At 51.6% G+C, this 14,895-nt stretch overlaps 1 protein-coding gene across 1 annotated transcript in view; it reads left to right on the top strand.

Moving 5' to 3' along the window:
• abca1b (ATP-binding cassette, sub-family A (ABC1), member 1B) overlaps positions 1–14,895 on the top strand; it is a 49,805-nt gene that overhangs the window by 4,480 nt on the left and 30,430 nt on the right. The window contains exons 2-8 of the mRNA XM_036127051.1: positions 784–896; positions 1,981–2,074; positions 6,449–6,590; positions 7,253–7,371; positions 10,871–10,992; positions 11,110–11,313; positions 13,654–13,743. Coding sequence (XP_035982944.1) covers positions 831–896; positions 1,981–2,074; positions 6,449–6,590; positions 7,253–7,371; positions 10,871–10,992; positions 11,110–11,313; positions 13,654–13,743 — 837 coding nt within the window. The 5' untranslated portion in view covers positions 784–830. The remainder of the gene's footprint in view (positions 1–783; positions 897–1,980; positions 2,075–6,448; positions 6,591–7,252; positions 7,372–10,870; positions 10,993–11,109; positions 11,314–13,653; positions 13,744–14,895) is intronic.

Genomic DNA, 14,895 nt, shown 5'->3' with positions numbered 1-14,895 from the left:
CCCGTTACCCCGCTCCGTCAACGCTGGCCTGGGTACGTTGCACCTGGTGGAGGGAACGCAGCTCCTCCAGGGAGAGCCGAGGCCTCCACTGTGCGGTCCGGTGTCTCAGGTTTGCTCGGTTTAATGTCCCAGCTCGGTGGCAGCAGTCAGTGGCGTGGCTTTTAGGACACGTTGGTGTTGGGCGGTAGATCTGCATCACCATCTGGGAGGATTGACCCGTTCCGAGACCCAAAACGAAGTCTGATAGAGAGAACATGGAGAACCCTGGTTCTCTGAGTGAAATCCCTCCAGAACCACCTCCTCACTCCTTTGTACCGAGGAAGCGGGCCGGACCTTTTGAGCAGCCACGCCGTGGTACTGGCAGGCCGGTCCCCATCAGCTGTAATGGTTCTGCAGTCTGTGCTTCCACTGAAACGTGGTTGTTGTTGATTTTTTTTACACGTTGCATGTTTTACTGCTTTGTGGGCAGGTCTCTGATTAAAAACTGATTTTATTTTGGACTTTTGCCTGAACATCGTAAAGATACTGTCCTGCCCGGGTTGTGGGTTTGCAGAGCAGCCTGTTGAGCTGCAGGTGTTCCTGAACGTCTGAGCCCACCTGAGCGGCCCCTGCTGCGTGTTAACACTGCGTGACCTCAGAGCAGTACGATGTGTGGAGTTTCCTGTAACAGCCTCGCTGATCAGTGCTGACGCTGCCTGCTCTGATAAGTGTGTGTGTGATCAGCAGCTTTAGTATCAGCTCAACTTTAACCCCGCCCTCTCTGTCTGTTTGTGTTTAACTCAGAGCGAGCGGCGGCCGGCCATCAGTCCTGCACGGCGGCGGCTGCAGATATGTCTGTGTCCACACAGCTGGGACTGCTGCTGTGGAAGAACTTCACCTACAGACGCCGACAGACGGTCGGTCCTCATCTCTTCCTGCTCCGACTGGTCACTTCCTGCTCCGACTGGTCACTTCCTGCTCCGACTCGTCACTTCCTTCTCTGATACATCTCTTCCTGCCCTGACTCGTCTCTTCCTGCTCCGATTCATCACTTCCTGCTCTGATTCGTCACTTCCTGCTCTGATTCGTCACTTCCTGCTCTGATTCGTCACTTCCTGCTCCGACTGGTCACTTCCTGCTTTGATTCGTCACTTCCTGCTCTGACTGGTCACTTCCTGCTCCGACTGGTCACTTCCTGCTCCGACTGGTCACTTCCTGCTCCGACTCGTCACTTCCTTCTCTGATACATCTCTTCTTGCCCTGACTCGTCTCTTCCTGCTCCGATTCATCACTTCCTGCTCCGATTCATCACTTCCTGCTCTGATTCGTCACTTCCTGCTCTGATTCGTCACTTCCTGCTCTGACTGGTCACTTCCTGCTCCGACTGTCACTTCCTGCTCCGACTGTCACTTCCTGCTCCGACTGTCACTTCCTGCTCCGATTCATCACTTCCTGCTGTGATTCGTCACTTCCTGATCTGATTCTTCCTGCTCTGATTCGTCATTTCCTGCTGCAACTGGTCACTTCCTGCTCCGACTCATCACTTCCTGCTCTGATTCGTCACTTCCTGCTTTGATTCGTCACTTCCTGCTTTGATTCGTCACTTCCTGCTTTGATTCGTCACTTTCTGCTCTGATTCGTCACTTCCTGGTCTGATTCGTCACTTCCTGGTCTGATTCGTCACTTCCTGCTCTGATTCGTCACTTCCTGCTTTGATTCGTCACTTCCTGCTTTGATTCGTCACTTCCTGCTCTGATTCGTCACTTCCTGGTCTGATTCGTCACTTCCTGCTTTGATTCGTCACTTCCTGCTTTGATTCGTCACTTCCTGCTCTGATTCGTCATTTCCTGCTCCTTCCTCGGTCTTCTGCCTGGTACTGGTCTTCTCTCTGATTGGCCAGTTCAGAGGTCATGTGTTCTCTCCATCCTGGTTCTCATCCAGTCAGAGACTCCTGCTTGTTTAACCTGGTTTCTCATCCATCAATGAATGTGTGTGTTTCAGCTCCAACTTCTGGTGGAGATCATCTGGCCGCTCTTCATCTTCTTCATTCTCATCGCGGTGCGGCTCAACTACCCCCCCTACGAGCAGCATGAGTGTGAGTTTCTAACCAGAACCAACAGCGGTTCTCTTCATTCAGCGCCGGGTTCCTTCTGGTCCACATCAGGCCGCGCTCTGATTGGCTGAATCTGAAATCTTCTATAAACAGGAAGCTTAATCTGGACGCTGCTCGTTTAAACTCACCTGCTGAACACCTGTAATCTGAATGTTCCCATCTTTAACCTGGTTCTGCAGCGCATGTTCTGGTTCTGCAGCGCATGTCCTGGTTCTGCAGCTCATGTCCTGGTTCTGCAGGGTATGTTCTGGTTCTGCAGCGCATGTTCTGATTCTGCAGCGCATGTCCTGGTTCTGCAGCGCATGTTCTGGTTCTGCAGCGCATGTTCTGGTTCTGCAGCTCATGTTCTGGTTCTGCAGCGTATGTTCTGGTTCTGCAGCGCATGTCCTGGTTCTGCATCATATGTCCTGGTTCTGCATCATATGTTCTGGTTCTGCATCATATGTTCTGATTCTGCAGCTCATGTTGTGGTTGTGCATCACATGTTCTAGTTCTGCAGCGTATGTTCTGGTTCTGCAGCGTATGTCCTGGTTCTGCAGCTCATGTCCTGGTTCTGCAGCGCATGTCCTGGTTCTGCAGCGCATGTCCTGGTTCTGCAGCTCATGTTCTGGTTCTGCAGCTCATGTTCTGGTTCTGCAGCGTATGTTCTGGTTCTGCAGCTCATGTTGTGGTTGTGCATCACATGTTCTAGTTCTGCAGCGTATGTTCTGGTTCTGCAGCTCATGTCCTGGTTCTGCAGCGTATGTCCTGGTTCTGCAGCGTATGTTCTGGTTCTGCAGCTCATGTCCTGGTTCTGCAGCGTATGTTCTGGTTCTGCAGCTCATGTTCTAGTTCTGCAGCGTATGTTCTGGTTCTGCATTGCATGTTCTGATTTTGCAGCTCATGTTCTGGTTCTGCATCACATGTTCTAGTTCTGCAGCGCATGTTCTGGTTCTGCATCACATGTCCTGGTTCTGCAGGGTATGTTCTGGTTCTGCAGGGTATTTCCTGGTTCTGCATCACATGTTCTAGTTCTGCAGCGTATGTTCTGGTTCTGCATCACATGTCCTGGTTCTGCATCACATGTCCTGGTTCTGCAGCTCATATTGTGGTTCTGCAGCTCTAGATTGTCCATCCTCAGTTGACTCATATCAGCGCGATGAGTTCAATGACCGTTTTCCTCCAAACGGCGGGAAAACGCAGCTGCAGATCCTCCTGCTCGCTCGCTCGCTGCATGAAGCTGTTTTACAGCAGAGGTCTCCAGGAGAACACGCAGAGCGTTTGGGCCAAACTGATGGAGGTTCTCCTGCTGCAGATGTTCTGACCCAGCTGGAAGGCCACGGGTCAGTGTGGGTAGCAGCAGGAGAACTCTGAGCTGTTTTCCTGCCGGCGTGTAGAGAGGAGCGGGCGAGTAGCTCCACACGTGTGAGAACACGCAGAGAACCCTCAGCAGGAGTGACTCTGCAGATTCTGGCTCGGTTCTGCCGGGCCGGCTTGTTTGTTCGCAGCCCAGTGAGAGTCTCAGCTCTGCCGTCTTTTAGGGAATTCGTGGAAAATGTTTAGACGTGAAGCTGCAGATGTTCCCGCATGCAGAACCTGTTCCCACATGTTCAGGTGAGCGTGGCGCTGGAACACGGTCAGAACGCCTGAGCCCGTTTGGATCAGATTAGCGTTAACTTATTACCAGGTCCAAACGCCTTCAGAATTCCTCCTTTGTTTTCCTTCCTCTGCGGATCAGGTGATCCCATGGGAACGGTTCTGAAAGCAGAACCACCTGCAGCCGAGGCTCTAGAGAGGAACCTTTAAAAAAAACAGAAAAACCAAAGAAAAAGTCTGGGCCCGGTGGTTGGGTGTGAGACGGGGACTGGAGAACCGTGGACAAGTCCTCCCAGAACCGCACAGGACAAATGGTTCTCCTGACAGCAGAACCAGGAAAGAACCCAAAATATTAAACAAAAGGTGAATAAAATGGAAGAAGTCCAGTTCTGGTCATTTAAGCTTTATTCTCGTTTTCTTCTGTTTCCTACTTTCTGGTTCTGTTTGAGCTTTTTACTCAAACAGAACCAGTAGTCTGGATCGCATGGACCCTCAGTCTAAAGTTCTTCTGTGGTTGGTTCTGTTTAACTGAGCAGAACCTTAGGCCGTCCTGAAGCTCCTCCAGGTGTCTATCAGACATTTATGGCTCCTCATCTCTGAGGAACACCGAGGTCCGTTTGGTTCTGATACCACTGAGCGAGGCTCCGTCTCCTCAGAGACCTGCAGCAGGAGGTCAAGATTCAGTCCGATCAGGGTTCTACGGGCCGATCCGGGTTTCAGGTTCTGGTTTCCCCTCCCAGAACTCCTCTGAGTTCACTGCTGCTGCTTTCCGTGGTGGAGGAAGTGGTTCTGGAACCAACGGGAATTAAAGGACTTCCTGGGTTCTTGCCGGTTCTGGTTCCGACCGTCTGTCCTGAACATTTATCTGCTGAGCTCGGAACCAAGAACCTGGTACTTACGGACTGAACTGGATCAGCGCTGATCTCTGGGCATCCTTTAAAATCCTCATGGTGCGTTCAGGTCCCTCTGAGGTTAGTGGGTCAGAACCTGCAGCTGAGGCAGAACGGCAGCAGTTCTGGACCAGCTGACCCGGTCATGTTGGATAACAGAACTCGTGCTGGGATGGAGCCGCTCAGCGGGGATGGACCGCTCTGCAGCTGGGAACATCTGGAACGTCCCTGGGTTCATGACCAGAGGTGAACCGGAGCGGGTCAGCTGCATAACGTTGGCCGGCCCAGTCTGCAGGATTCTGGTGCTGACCCGCGTCGTTTCCAGGCTGATAAAACCCGAATGACAGGAACCAGACGGACCAGCTCCGTCACGGGCCTCCTCCAGGAAGCGGATCGCTGTTTCGCTCTGAATGCAGAAGTTCTGTGCTGCACGTTGGGTCTGGGCCGAGCCGAGCCGGGCCGAGCCGGGCCAGGCCGGGCCGAGCCGGTCCGAGCCGCAGGACTCCAAACCCAGGAACCACGCTGCAGGGAAACCAGAATCCCAGTTTTCCCTGAAGGAACCGGCCGGTTCTAAATGATCCATGTTGTCCTAAGACAACTCCAAATAACCCGGATCAGAACCGACTGATCTCATGTGACGTAGGGTCCATGTTGAAGCTCAGAGGTTCCCCAGTGTGCTCTAAGATGTTTGGTTCTGTTGGACCTCTTGGCCAGGGATGTTTAAACATGGAGACCAGAACTGAACCCGGTTTATGGTCCCAGAATCAGTGGGAACAGAACCGGTTCTGAGAAAGTTCAGAACCCGTGTGGCGCAGGTGTTCTGGTTTCAGCCCAGTTCTCCATCATGTCCTGCTGATGGACAGGAACCGCGACTCAAACTGGACCTGAGTGGTTCTGTTCTGCTGCAGCTGTTCTTCACAGCTCTCCTAACGGGTTCCTCTGGTTGGAGATGAAGGTTCTGATCCGTTCCAGCTGGATCTGGATCAGAGCAGCAGCTCCACGGAGCCTCTGTCAGAGCGTCTCATTGATTATTGATCGGCTCGTGGTTCTGCGACCTGTGGACCTCAGAGGAGCTCGGCTCTTATCTTATCAGCGCCGATTAGAAACCGGGCCAGTTGGCAGTCCTAAAGGTTCCTGATAGCTGCGCCTCGGCCCGGCCCGAGGCCCGGGATAAAGGTCGGCGCCGCCGCAGCTGATGCTCCTCTGCAGGTGATAACAGGTTATCTTCCAGCTCTGTCCAGGTGGACACATGGTTCCAACACCGCAGATAGAAGATAAAGGAGACACGTCCCAAACATCTGGGTCACACGCGTGCTGCAGCAGAACCTCAGCGACCTGCCGGGCCCACAGTCAGAGGTTCTGGTTCCTGGAGGAGATGGTGTCCTGGTTCTGGTTGATGGCTGGCAGAATTTCTCAGCCTGTCTGAGTGCTTCGTGTCACACGAGGTGCGTTTCTCCACTGGTTCTGCTCACATCCTGGAGAACAACGTGTGCAGAAGGATGGAGAACCTGCCTCAGGAGGATTTTATGCCACGATGTGAGGTTCCTACCTAGAACCAGATCTTAAATGTGTTAGATTTGCTTTTATAACTTGGTTCAGAACCTTTGAGACAAAAATGGAACCAAACCAAAAGTCCGGAAAAGTTAGCGGTACCAAGAATGAGGTGAGAAGGTTTAACCTCCAGAAGAACGTTCTGTCGCTCAAAGGCTTTCTTGTGAGTTCTTTTAGTGGCTGGACTTATTAACTCAGATGTGAGGAAACTAAGAGGAAAAGCCGCAGAACCTTCAGGGATCAGCCAGGATGCTTGTTTGGTCGCTGCAGAAGCAGAAGTCCTGCAGCTGCTTTAATAACTCCAGTTTTCTCACTTCCTGTTCTCACTTCCTGTCTGCAGGTCACTTTCCCAACAAGGCCATGCCGTCAGCAGGAACGCTGCCGTGGCTCCAGGGCATCCTCTGCAACGCCAACAACCCGTGCTTCAGGAGTCCCACGCCGGGCGAGTCCCCGGGCGTCGTCGGCAACTTCAACGACTCCATGTGAGTCCGTGCGTCAGGATGTGATTGTGAAAAGCTGCAGAGACTTGATTCTCGTTCTGTAACCACTTCTCTAGACGCACTCTGGAGATTCATTAAACAGTTCTTCATTAGTCTGGCTGAGCAGATTCCCAACTAGGGCTGCAGATCTGTGATCTTCTCAGTGAATGCTGCCATAAATAGTTAATTTAAGCATTAAAACCAGTCTGGATGAGGATCACAGACCCCAGATACTAACGCCATGTTGTTTATATGAATGGGTTTTTGCAACTTTGATGCTACGTTGTCAATAAATGTCATTAGGCATTATTCATTCCAGTTTTCTTTCTGTCAAAAGATCTGCGTCAGTACAGCAAAAAGGTTTAAATCTCAGGCACCTGGACTTACGATCAGTTCTTTCTGAAAATTATCCAGATTCTGCAGGTGACACGTTTTCAGACAAACTGAGCGAAGGTCCAGGTGCCGATAACTGAGAATCTGCTCAGGCATCTGGATCAGTAGTTCTTTAGAACTTCTATGATTCAATAAATGATCTGGATCAGTAGTTCTTTAGAACTTTTTTAATAAAGGATCTGGATCAGTAGTTCTTTAGATCATGTGAGGTTCTCTAACTTTATAATAACTGGTTCTGTAACTGAACTGCTGTTTTTTGTGTTAATCCTCAGAATTTCCCGCCTGTTTTCGGATGCTAAGAAGATCCTTCTGTACAGCCAGAATGATAGAAACCTGGAAGGCTTCAAGGAACTGGCTCGAGCCCTGGAGGGTCTGCAGAGCAGCCGCTCAGGTAGGAACCGCAGCGACCCGAGGTCCGGTCCGGGCTCAGCGTGTCAGCGTAAGCCCAGCAGCAGCAGCGGGTCTCTGCAGAGGTTTTCAGGCTCACTGAACAAAAAGAATTTGGCTCTTTTGTGCTTTAATTTGCGCCTCAGCGTGGGGCGCCTTTCTATTCTCTACCTGCTCCGACCTGCTTCCCTCCCCCCTCCCCCATCTCTGACGGAGCATCAGAACTTTTTATTCCCTATGATCTGATGAACCAGCGCGTTTGATTGGTCCATTGCTGCTGGTGTGATGAGGGGGCGTGGAGACGTGCCCCCACAGGTTTACCTGCACATTAGGCAGGTGATGTCACCTGGTCAGATGGAAGCACACAACCAAGTAGAGGCACAACTGGAATATAGCAGAACCCGAACCAGACATAAATGTGTTTAAGTGAATTTAATTCTACCTGAATCTGCAACCATGGAGAGGTTCTGCCTGAGACCTCCAGCAGCGTTCTGATAAACTTAGTTTATTAGATTTAAAGTTAGACTTTATTTTCATTCAACTTCATGTTCACAGTTTGCATTTGGATGAAATTTCTCTTCAAGGCTCTGAGTAAAAACTGAAGTTAAAAGAGAAACTATGAATAGAAGTGTTTGTCAGGAAAGTAGCAGCAAACCAAAAGAACGTTTTCTATCTAAAGAAGTAGAGAAGTGTGTAAGACAATAACTGGACTCTTTACAGAACATAGCGGACCGATTCACATCCAGTACAGCTGGTAAAACCCAGCAGACTGCATGAGGCGTTGATTTTGCTTCCAGTTCTCCTCCTGCATGTGGTGACGGTGCTTTCTAGCAGAGAAGAACCCTCCATTAGAACCAGAACCAGGTCCAGTATGAGTGCTCACTGGGCATTAGGAGAGCAGAGTGGAGAACAGGAGGAGAACCGTGGAAATTAATCCCATGCTGTCTGATAATTTTGCCAATCGGAAGCATATATATAGTAAAGAGAATTGGTCCAAGGACTGAACCCTGTGGTACTCCACAGGTGACCCTAGAGTTTGAGGAAGATTTATTATTAACATGAACAAACTGGAATCTGTCTGACAGATAAGATTTAAACCAGCCTAATGCTTTCCCCTTAATCCCTACAGTATGCTCAAGTCTTTGTAGGAGAATATTGTGATCAACTGTATCAAACGCAGCACTGAGATCTAACAGGACAGTACAGACACAGTCCATTGTGTGAGAGGTCCAGCAGCAGGTAGAACCCGCCTGAGGCGTCCTGCTGTGTGTTTAATGGTACCGGTGGACTGAGGACTGTGATTGGACCAGACTACCTGCTCTGTGGGAGCTTATTTAACAAATCACATCACTGGAAACTGCTGAGGTGAGACAGCTGGAGGGTCCTCTGACCCCTCACTAATTGTCCTAAAACAGAGAGCTTTCTGTCCCTAAGAGGCCCCCGCACCTGCAGTTTGTCCTCAGTTCCAATCAGACAATCTGCTCGTCAGCGCTGGTACATGGAGAGAGACGTCACTTCCTATTGGTCAGCTTCAGCGTGAGGGGAAAGCTTGACTTCCTCTGCAGAAGCTCAGACCTCAGAAACCAGACGAGAGGAGGAACCCATGAGGACACGTTCTGTCCTCATGGTGTGATGGTGTCCCCGTCACACCATGAGGACAGAACGTGTCCTCATGGTGTGAGAGGGACATCCTGACACCATGAGGACACGTTCTGTCCTCATGGTGTCCCCGTCACACCATGAGGACACGTTCTGTCCTCATGGTGTGTCAGGGTGTCCCTCTCACACCATGAGGACACGTTCTGTCCTCATGGTGTGTCAGGGTGTCCCTCTCACACCATGAGGACACGTTCTGTCCTCATGGTGTCAGGGTGTCTTCTCTGTCAGACCTCAGATCAGCTGCAAGAAACTAGGTTCAGGTACCAGATCCTAGAATGGACCAGAGCCCAGAGAGAGCATCGTGTCTCTGGTCTGACGGATTAGGAACCAGAACCCAGTTAGAACCATCTGTTGTTCATCAGGAGGAAATGGATTATAGCAAGTCATGAAATATTGAAACCAGACTGAAAGCTTCCTGATTCCTGATACTATATCCGTAGAACCTCCTCCTGCAGACCGTAGATCTGCAGCTGAGTTCAGGATCATTCTTCTGATGGACTCTAGAATACTTCAGTACACAGAGGTGTTCATGGTCCACTCGCACTGAAGGTGGAACGCCAGCCCAGACATCCCCCCCCCTCCACCAAACCACCCCCACCACTGTCTTTGTGCTGATCTGCTGTGTTTGGGTTCCTCCACCATGATTCTGTCCATCATGGTCCATCATCTTTGGTCTCCTGGTCCTTCCTCCTGGGTGTCTGGCCCGTGCTTCTCGCTCTGATCTTGGGCTGAACCTGCTGAGATGTTCTCCTCCTGGGAATCATCACCCTATTTGTAGAATGATGGACCTCAGGTGGTCTGGACCTTAGAACCCGTCCCGGGTTGATGGGCAGCTTCAGTTTCTGCTCTGAGGTCTTTGCTGGTGACCTCCAAACACCAGGATGGTGCAGATCAGCAGAATGAAGAACTGCTGCTGCTGCTGCTGGATCAGCAGAACCCGGCTGATGCCCAACCTCTGCTGTTCTGTAGAACCAGAAAGGATGAACCCGGTTTTTCCCTCACTGCTCAGGCTGTGTTCAGTGTTTATGTGAGGTTGGATTTACATGATGTACCCGCTGCTGAGAACCAGCTGATGATCATCTGATCGGTGACGATCCGAGCAAGTCGGCATGGTTCTGGTTCTGACTCATGGAGACTCGGCTGGATGATTTTTCTCTGCTGTTTGGTGTGTTTTGGGTTCCTTGGAGATTAAAACTAACCAATTAAAGCAAATAGTGACTTTTTTCAGCAGGAGGTTCTTCCTCAGAGGTTCTGATTGGACCCAAATAGAAACGTACTCCGTGCTGGAGGAACCCTCGGCCGCCTGTCGAGACCTGCAGCGGGAAGCGGTGGGCGTTTGCACGGGGGCTTCATTCACACGAAATGCAAATAACTCAGTGGAAAGTTTACAGACGTGTGAAGACCTGCAGCTCTAAGGCAGAACCTCCACTCTCCAGGCTATTTACCCGCGCCCAAATAAGGCCGGTACTTCCTGGTTCCACTGATGCAAGGATGACGTCTGAAACTTCATCATGAAACCATGACAACAGCCTGGGGTTCATGGCTACACCTCGTTGTGTTTCTCTGCACCTCCTGTCCTGAGCACGGTCTGACAGGAACCGTTCCACCCTGAGTGTTGTCTGCAGGTCACCGTGGAACCTGAGAGTCCTGGAAAGTCTGAATGAAAACAGTTCATGTGGGCCGGTTCTAGAGCAGTAAACTGTCCTCTGTGGACATTAGCATGTCCCTGCGGGGACAGGTCCGTGTGCAGTTAAAGCACAAAGGCTGAGGATTTAGCGGAGGAGGTGGAGGACGTGTCGGGTTTCTCTGAACTGCTCTGTTTGTCTGTTTTTTTTCTCCCACAGGCTTCAAGTTGAAGCATTTCCTGCGAGACAATGAGACTCTGTCAAGCTTTCTGCAGAGGAACGCCTCCTGCTCCCAGCACAGCGTCCAGGAGATCACAGAGGCCGACGTCAACCTGGAAAAGGTGAGGAGGCCCGCCGCACATGCTCAGTGTGAAAATAAACCCCGAGCTGCCTGAAAACACCGACATGAAGAAAGCAGCAACTCGTGTCTGCAGCTCATCTCCTCCTCTTGTTTCCAGGTCCTCCTCGGAGGTTTTGGGGTCCACCTGAAGGACATGTGTCCCAGGAAAGGTGGTGCACACACCTTAGAGGACTTTGTGACGATCTCAGACCAGCAGGTGGCGGCGTGGGTGCAGGAAGTCCTCTGTCAGGCTCCGCCCATCTGGCTAGACCGCGCTGAGGAGCACTTCATGAACAACCTGGACTTCTTCAAACCCATTAAGGTCATTTAAAGGAACATGGCAGCCGAGGCTCAGAGTCAGAAAACACCTTTCAGGGTTAGATGCTTCGTTAACGTTTGCTTTAAAGTTGTTCCAAAGAACAGCGAGACATCCAGCATTACGCTGCTACGTGGAGGAAATATGATCCAGATTAGAAGCTGAGACTGAGGTCCCCACGTCTCAGGAACAATATAAGGAAGGAAAACTTTGATCTTGGGTCAAACGTCCAATCAAAATGCATTTCAAAAGTATAAATGGAAAAGAAAGCTTAAGCAGAGGAACTTAACATAACAACCTCTCTGCAATGGAGGGACAATATTTTAGAACCCAGCTCAGCCATGTCCTCTGAAGCTGTTCTCCTGCAGAGAAGTTCTGGAGGGACATGGTTCCTCAGACGGACCTTCCTTCACTTTTCAAACAGTCAGGTGGAAACACCTGCCGTACGAGATAAATTACACGTTTAATGCTACCAGCAGGAAAGGGGGTGATGAGGTTAGAGTAGAAACCAAACACGGAACATCGGTCTGATGCATGATGGACGTGTTCTGGAGAATCTGAGCAGAAAAGTTCTGATTGTCAGCTATTTTTGGCTTTTAATTTAAATGCTTTTTTACTTTATTTAGCCCCCGGGGGGGTACAACCCATGAAGACAGACCAACATGGGTAGAGAGGTGACTGAGGCGCTGCCATGAGGCGCTGCCTTTTCCAGGGTAGAAAGAATACATCAGGATGGTTGAGGGGGGGGGGTGCAGTTCTCGCACCGTCTCTCTGCAGGGACAGCATGAGGATGCAAGAAAGTCCCTCAGCACAAAAAGTGACATACAGACAACATCATAAGCATTAGATATATGTGGGGGGGGGGGGGGGTGTTTTGTCTGAGGGTTCTGTTTTATCTAACAGTGGGTTCTGTTCTGTCTAGCAGAGGGTTCTGTTCTGAGGGTTCTGTTCAGTCTAGCAGAGGGTTCTGTTGTGAGGGTTCTGTTCAGTCTAACGGAGGGTTCTGTTCTAACAGAGGGTTCTGTTCTGAGGGTTCTGTTCTGAGGGTTCTGTTCTAACAGAGGGTTCTGTCTAGCAGAGGGTTCTGTTCAGTCTAACGGAGGGTTCTGTTCTAACAGAAGGTTCTGTTCTGTCTAGCAGAGGGTTCTGTTGTGAGGGTTCTGTTCAGTCTAACGGAGGGTTCTGTTCTAGCAGAGGGTTCTGGTCATTCTAACAGAGGGTTCTGTTCAGTCTAACGGAGGGTTCTGTTGTGAGGGTTCTGTGCCGAGCTCAGCTGAGCAGCCCCAGTGTGTCGTGAGGCGGCGAGCTCGGCGCCGGCTGTGCGTGGGAGGCGGCGTGTCTGGACCCGCCTGCCTCGCCTCACTGAGGCCCGGTTTCTGTAGCCTGGAGACCCGTTTTAAATGAGCTGGGCGGAACCGCGGCTTTGGACTCTTTTGTCTGCAGAAATCTATGAGCGACCCGCGGACAAGTTTCCACAGCAGCAGAACCGTTTGCAGGAGCCTCTGTGAGGTCGGCTGAGGACCGGGTCGCAGTCAGCTGACAGGTTCTGCTGACAGGTTCTGCTGGAGTCTGGATGTTCTGAAGTCAGCATTTAAACGGCACACGTCAGATGAGGACGGGTCCAGAAGATCCAACAGAACCCGGCTGCTGAATATTTGATTCCTTCATTAATAGCCACGGAATCAGCTCTCGGGTCCAGTGGAACCAGAAGAACCCGATGCAGCGTCTCTGCAGTCGGCTCAAGTGGACCTGAAGTCCAGAACCCCTGGGATGGATTCAGTTTAGAACCTGATCAGAACAGAACAAAACCCAAACCACCTTCATGAGGGACGGGTCTAATTCCTGCAGTCGTCTGTCTGACCCAGTTTAGCTCTGGGATGATCTAGAACCAGTGGATCCAGGTTCTGCCGCTGCTCTTCCTGATCCTGTGTCGGGTTCTAAACCCAGAACTAAGATAAGATGAGATAAGACCGACTTTATTGATCTCACCGTGGAGAAATTCTCGTGTTCCGTCGGCTCAATAATCAAAGAAGGTTCTAAAAGAAGGAAAAGGTGCATGAGGTATAAACATCGAGAGAAAAACAGAACCTGGACAAACAGACGGAACCCGAGTAAAACAGGGTTCTGAGCTGGGTTCTAAAATGGGTTCTGAGCTGGGTTCTGAGCAGGGTTCTAAACAGGGTTCTAAGCTGGGGTCTGAGATGGGTTCTGAGCAGGGTTCTAAAAAGGGTTCTGAGTAGGGTTCTGAACAGGGTTCTAAGCTGGGGTCTGAGCAGGGTTCCAGTCTGGGTTATGATGCGGTTCTGGTTGGCGCTGGAGACTGAAGCGTGTTCTTGTGTCTTTCAGAGGGACGTCCGGTCGGACCCGGAAGCCGTCCGGCAGGTCGCCAGAGCCGCCAACGTTCTCCTGGACAGTCTGGGTTCTCTGGCTGTGGAGGTAAGAGTCCTGGTGCGGTCACTGTTCTCCCAGCCGGTCCAGCGGTTCCGTGTCCTGCAGCGGTACCGTGTCCTACAGCGGTTCCGTGTCCAGTGGTACCGTGTCCTGCAGCGGTTCTGTGTCCTGCAGCGGTACCGTGTCCTGCGGTACCGTGTCCTGCAGCGGTTCCGTGTCCTGCAGCGGTTCCGTGTCCTGCAGTACCGTGTCCTGTGGTACCGTGTCCTGCAGCGGTTCCGTGTCCTGCAGCGGTACCGTGTCCTGCAGTACCGTGTCCTGCGGTTCCGGTCCAGCGGTACCGTGTCCTGCAGCGGTTCCGTGTCCTGCAGCGGTTCCGTGTCCTGTGGTACCGTGTCCTGTGGTACCGTGTCCTGCAGCGGTTCCGTGTCCTGCAGCGGTACCGTGTCCTGCAGTACCGTGTCCTGCGGTTCCGGTCCAGCGGTTCCGTGTCCTGCAGCGGTTCCGGTCCAGCGGTTCCGGTCCAGCGGGCCGGGCCAGCGGGTTTACTTGGCAGCTGCTCCGTCCTGCCAGTCTTTGTGTCCACATGAAAGCAGCAGAGATGGACGCGCTCCAGCTGAACAAAGACGGAACGTCTCAGCGGGTTCCTCGTCTCGTCCGGGAACAAATCAACAAACACTCGGCACCGGTCCCCTTCCTGCCGGGACGCTGCGCCCTGCTGGGTTCAGTCAGTCCACCCAGACCTGCTGCTGCTAGAACCAGGCCCAGTAGAACCGCTGCCGGAGGCGCGCTCCACAAATATTCACACCCGCAGAAGTTCTCCAGACGTTCCGCTCCAAACACCAGCAATGGGTCAGAACAGCGGCGAAGAACGACGGTTCTGTTACCAAGGTTGATCTGAAAAGTGTGGTGTGCATCTGTATTAATTGCCTCTGAGCCAGAACTCTGCAGAACCACGTCGACCCGGGTTCCGGGTCCAGCAGCTGATCTACAGACTGAGGTTCTCACCTGTTCATCCTCTCTCCAGGTTGGGAGATGAACCTGATCTGGCTTCAACTGGACCAGAACCTTCTGGGTTCCATGGTTTCCATGAAGCTGGTTGTTCTCTAAAGAACTTCTGAGGCCGGGACAACCCGTCCCTGGGTCAGAACAATGTGGGTTCACTGTACCTGAGACACAGGTGTATCGGCAGGAAGT

The sequence above is a fragment of the Fundulus heteroclitus genome, chromosome 23 (assembly GCF_011125445.2).
Source record: "Fundulus heteroclitus isolate FHET01 chromosome 23, MU-UCD_Fhet_4.1, whole genome shotgun sequence".
Taxonomy (NCBI): domain Eukaryota; kingdom Metazoa; phylum Chordata; class Actinopteri; order Cyprinodontiformes; family Fundulidae; genus Fundulus; species Fundulus heteroclitus.
This window is presented reverse-complemented; position numbering and strand designations above follow the sequence as displayed.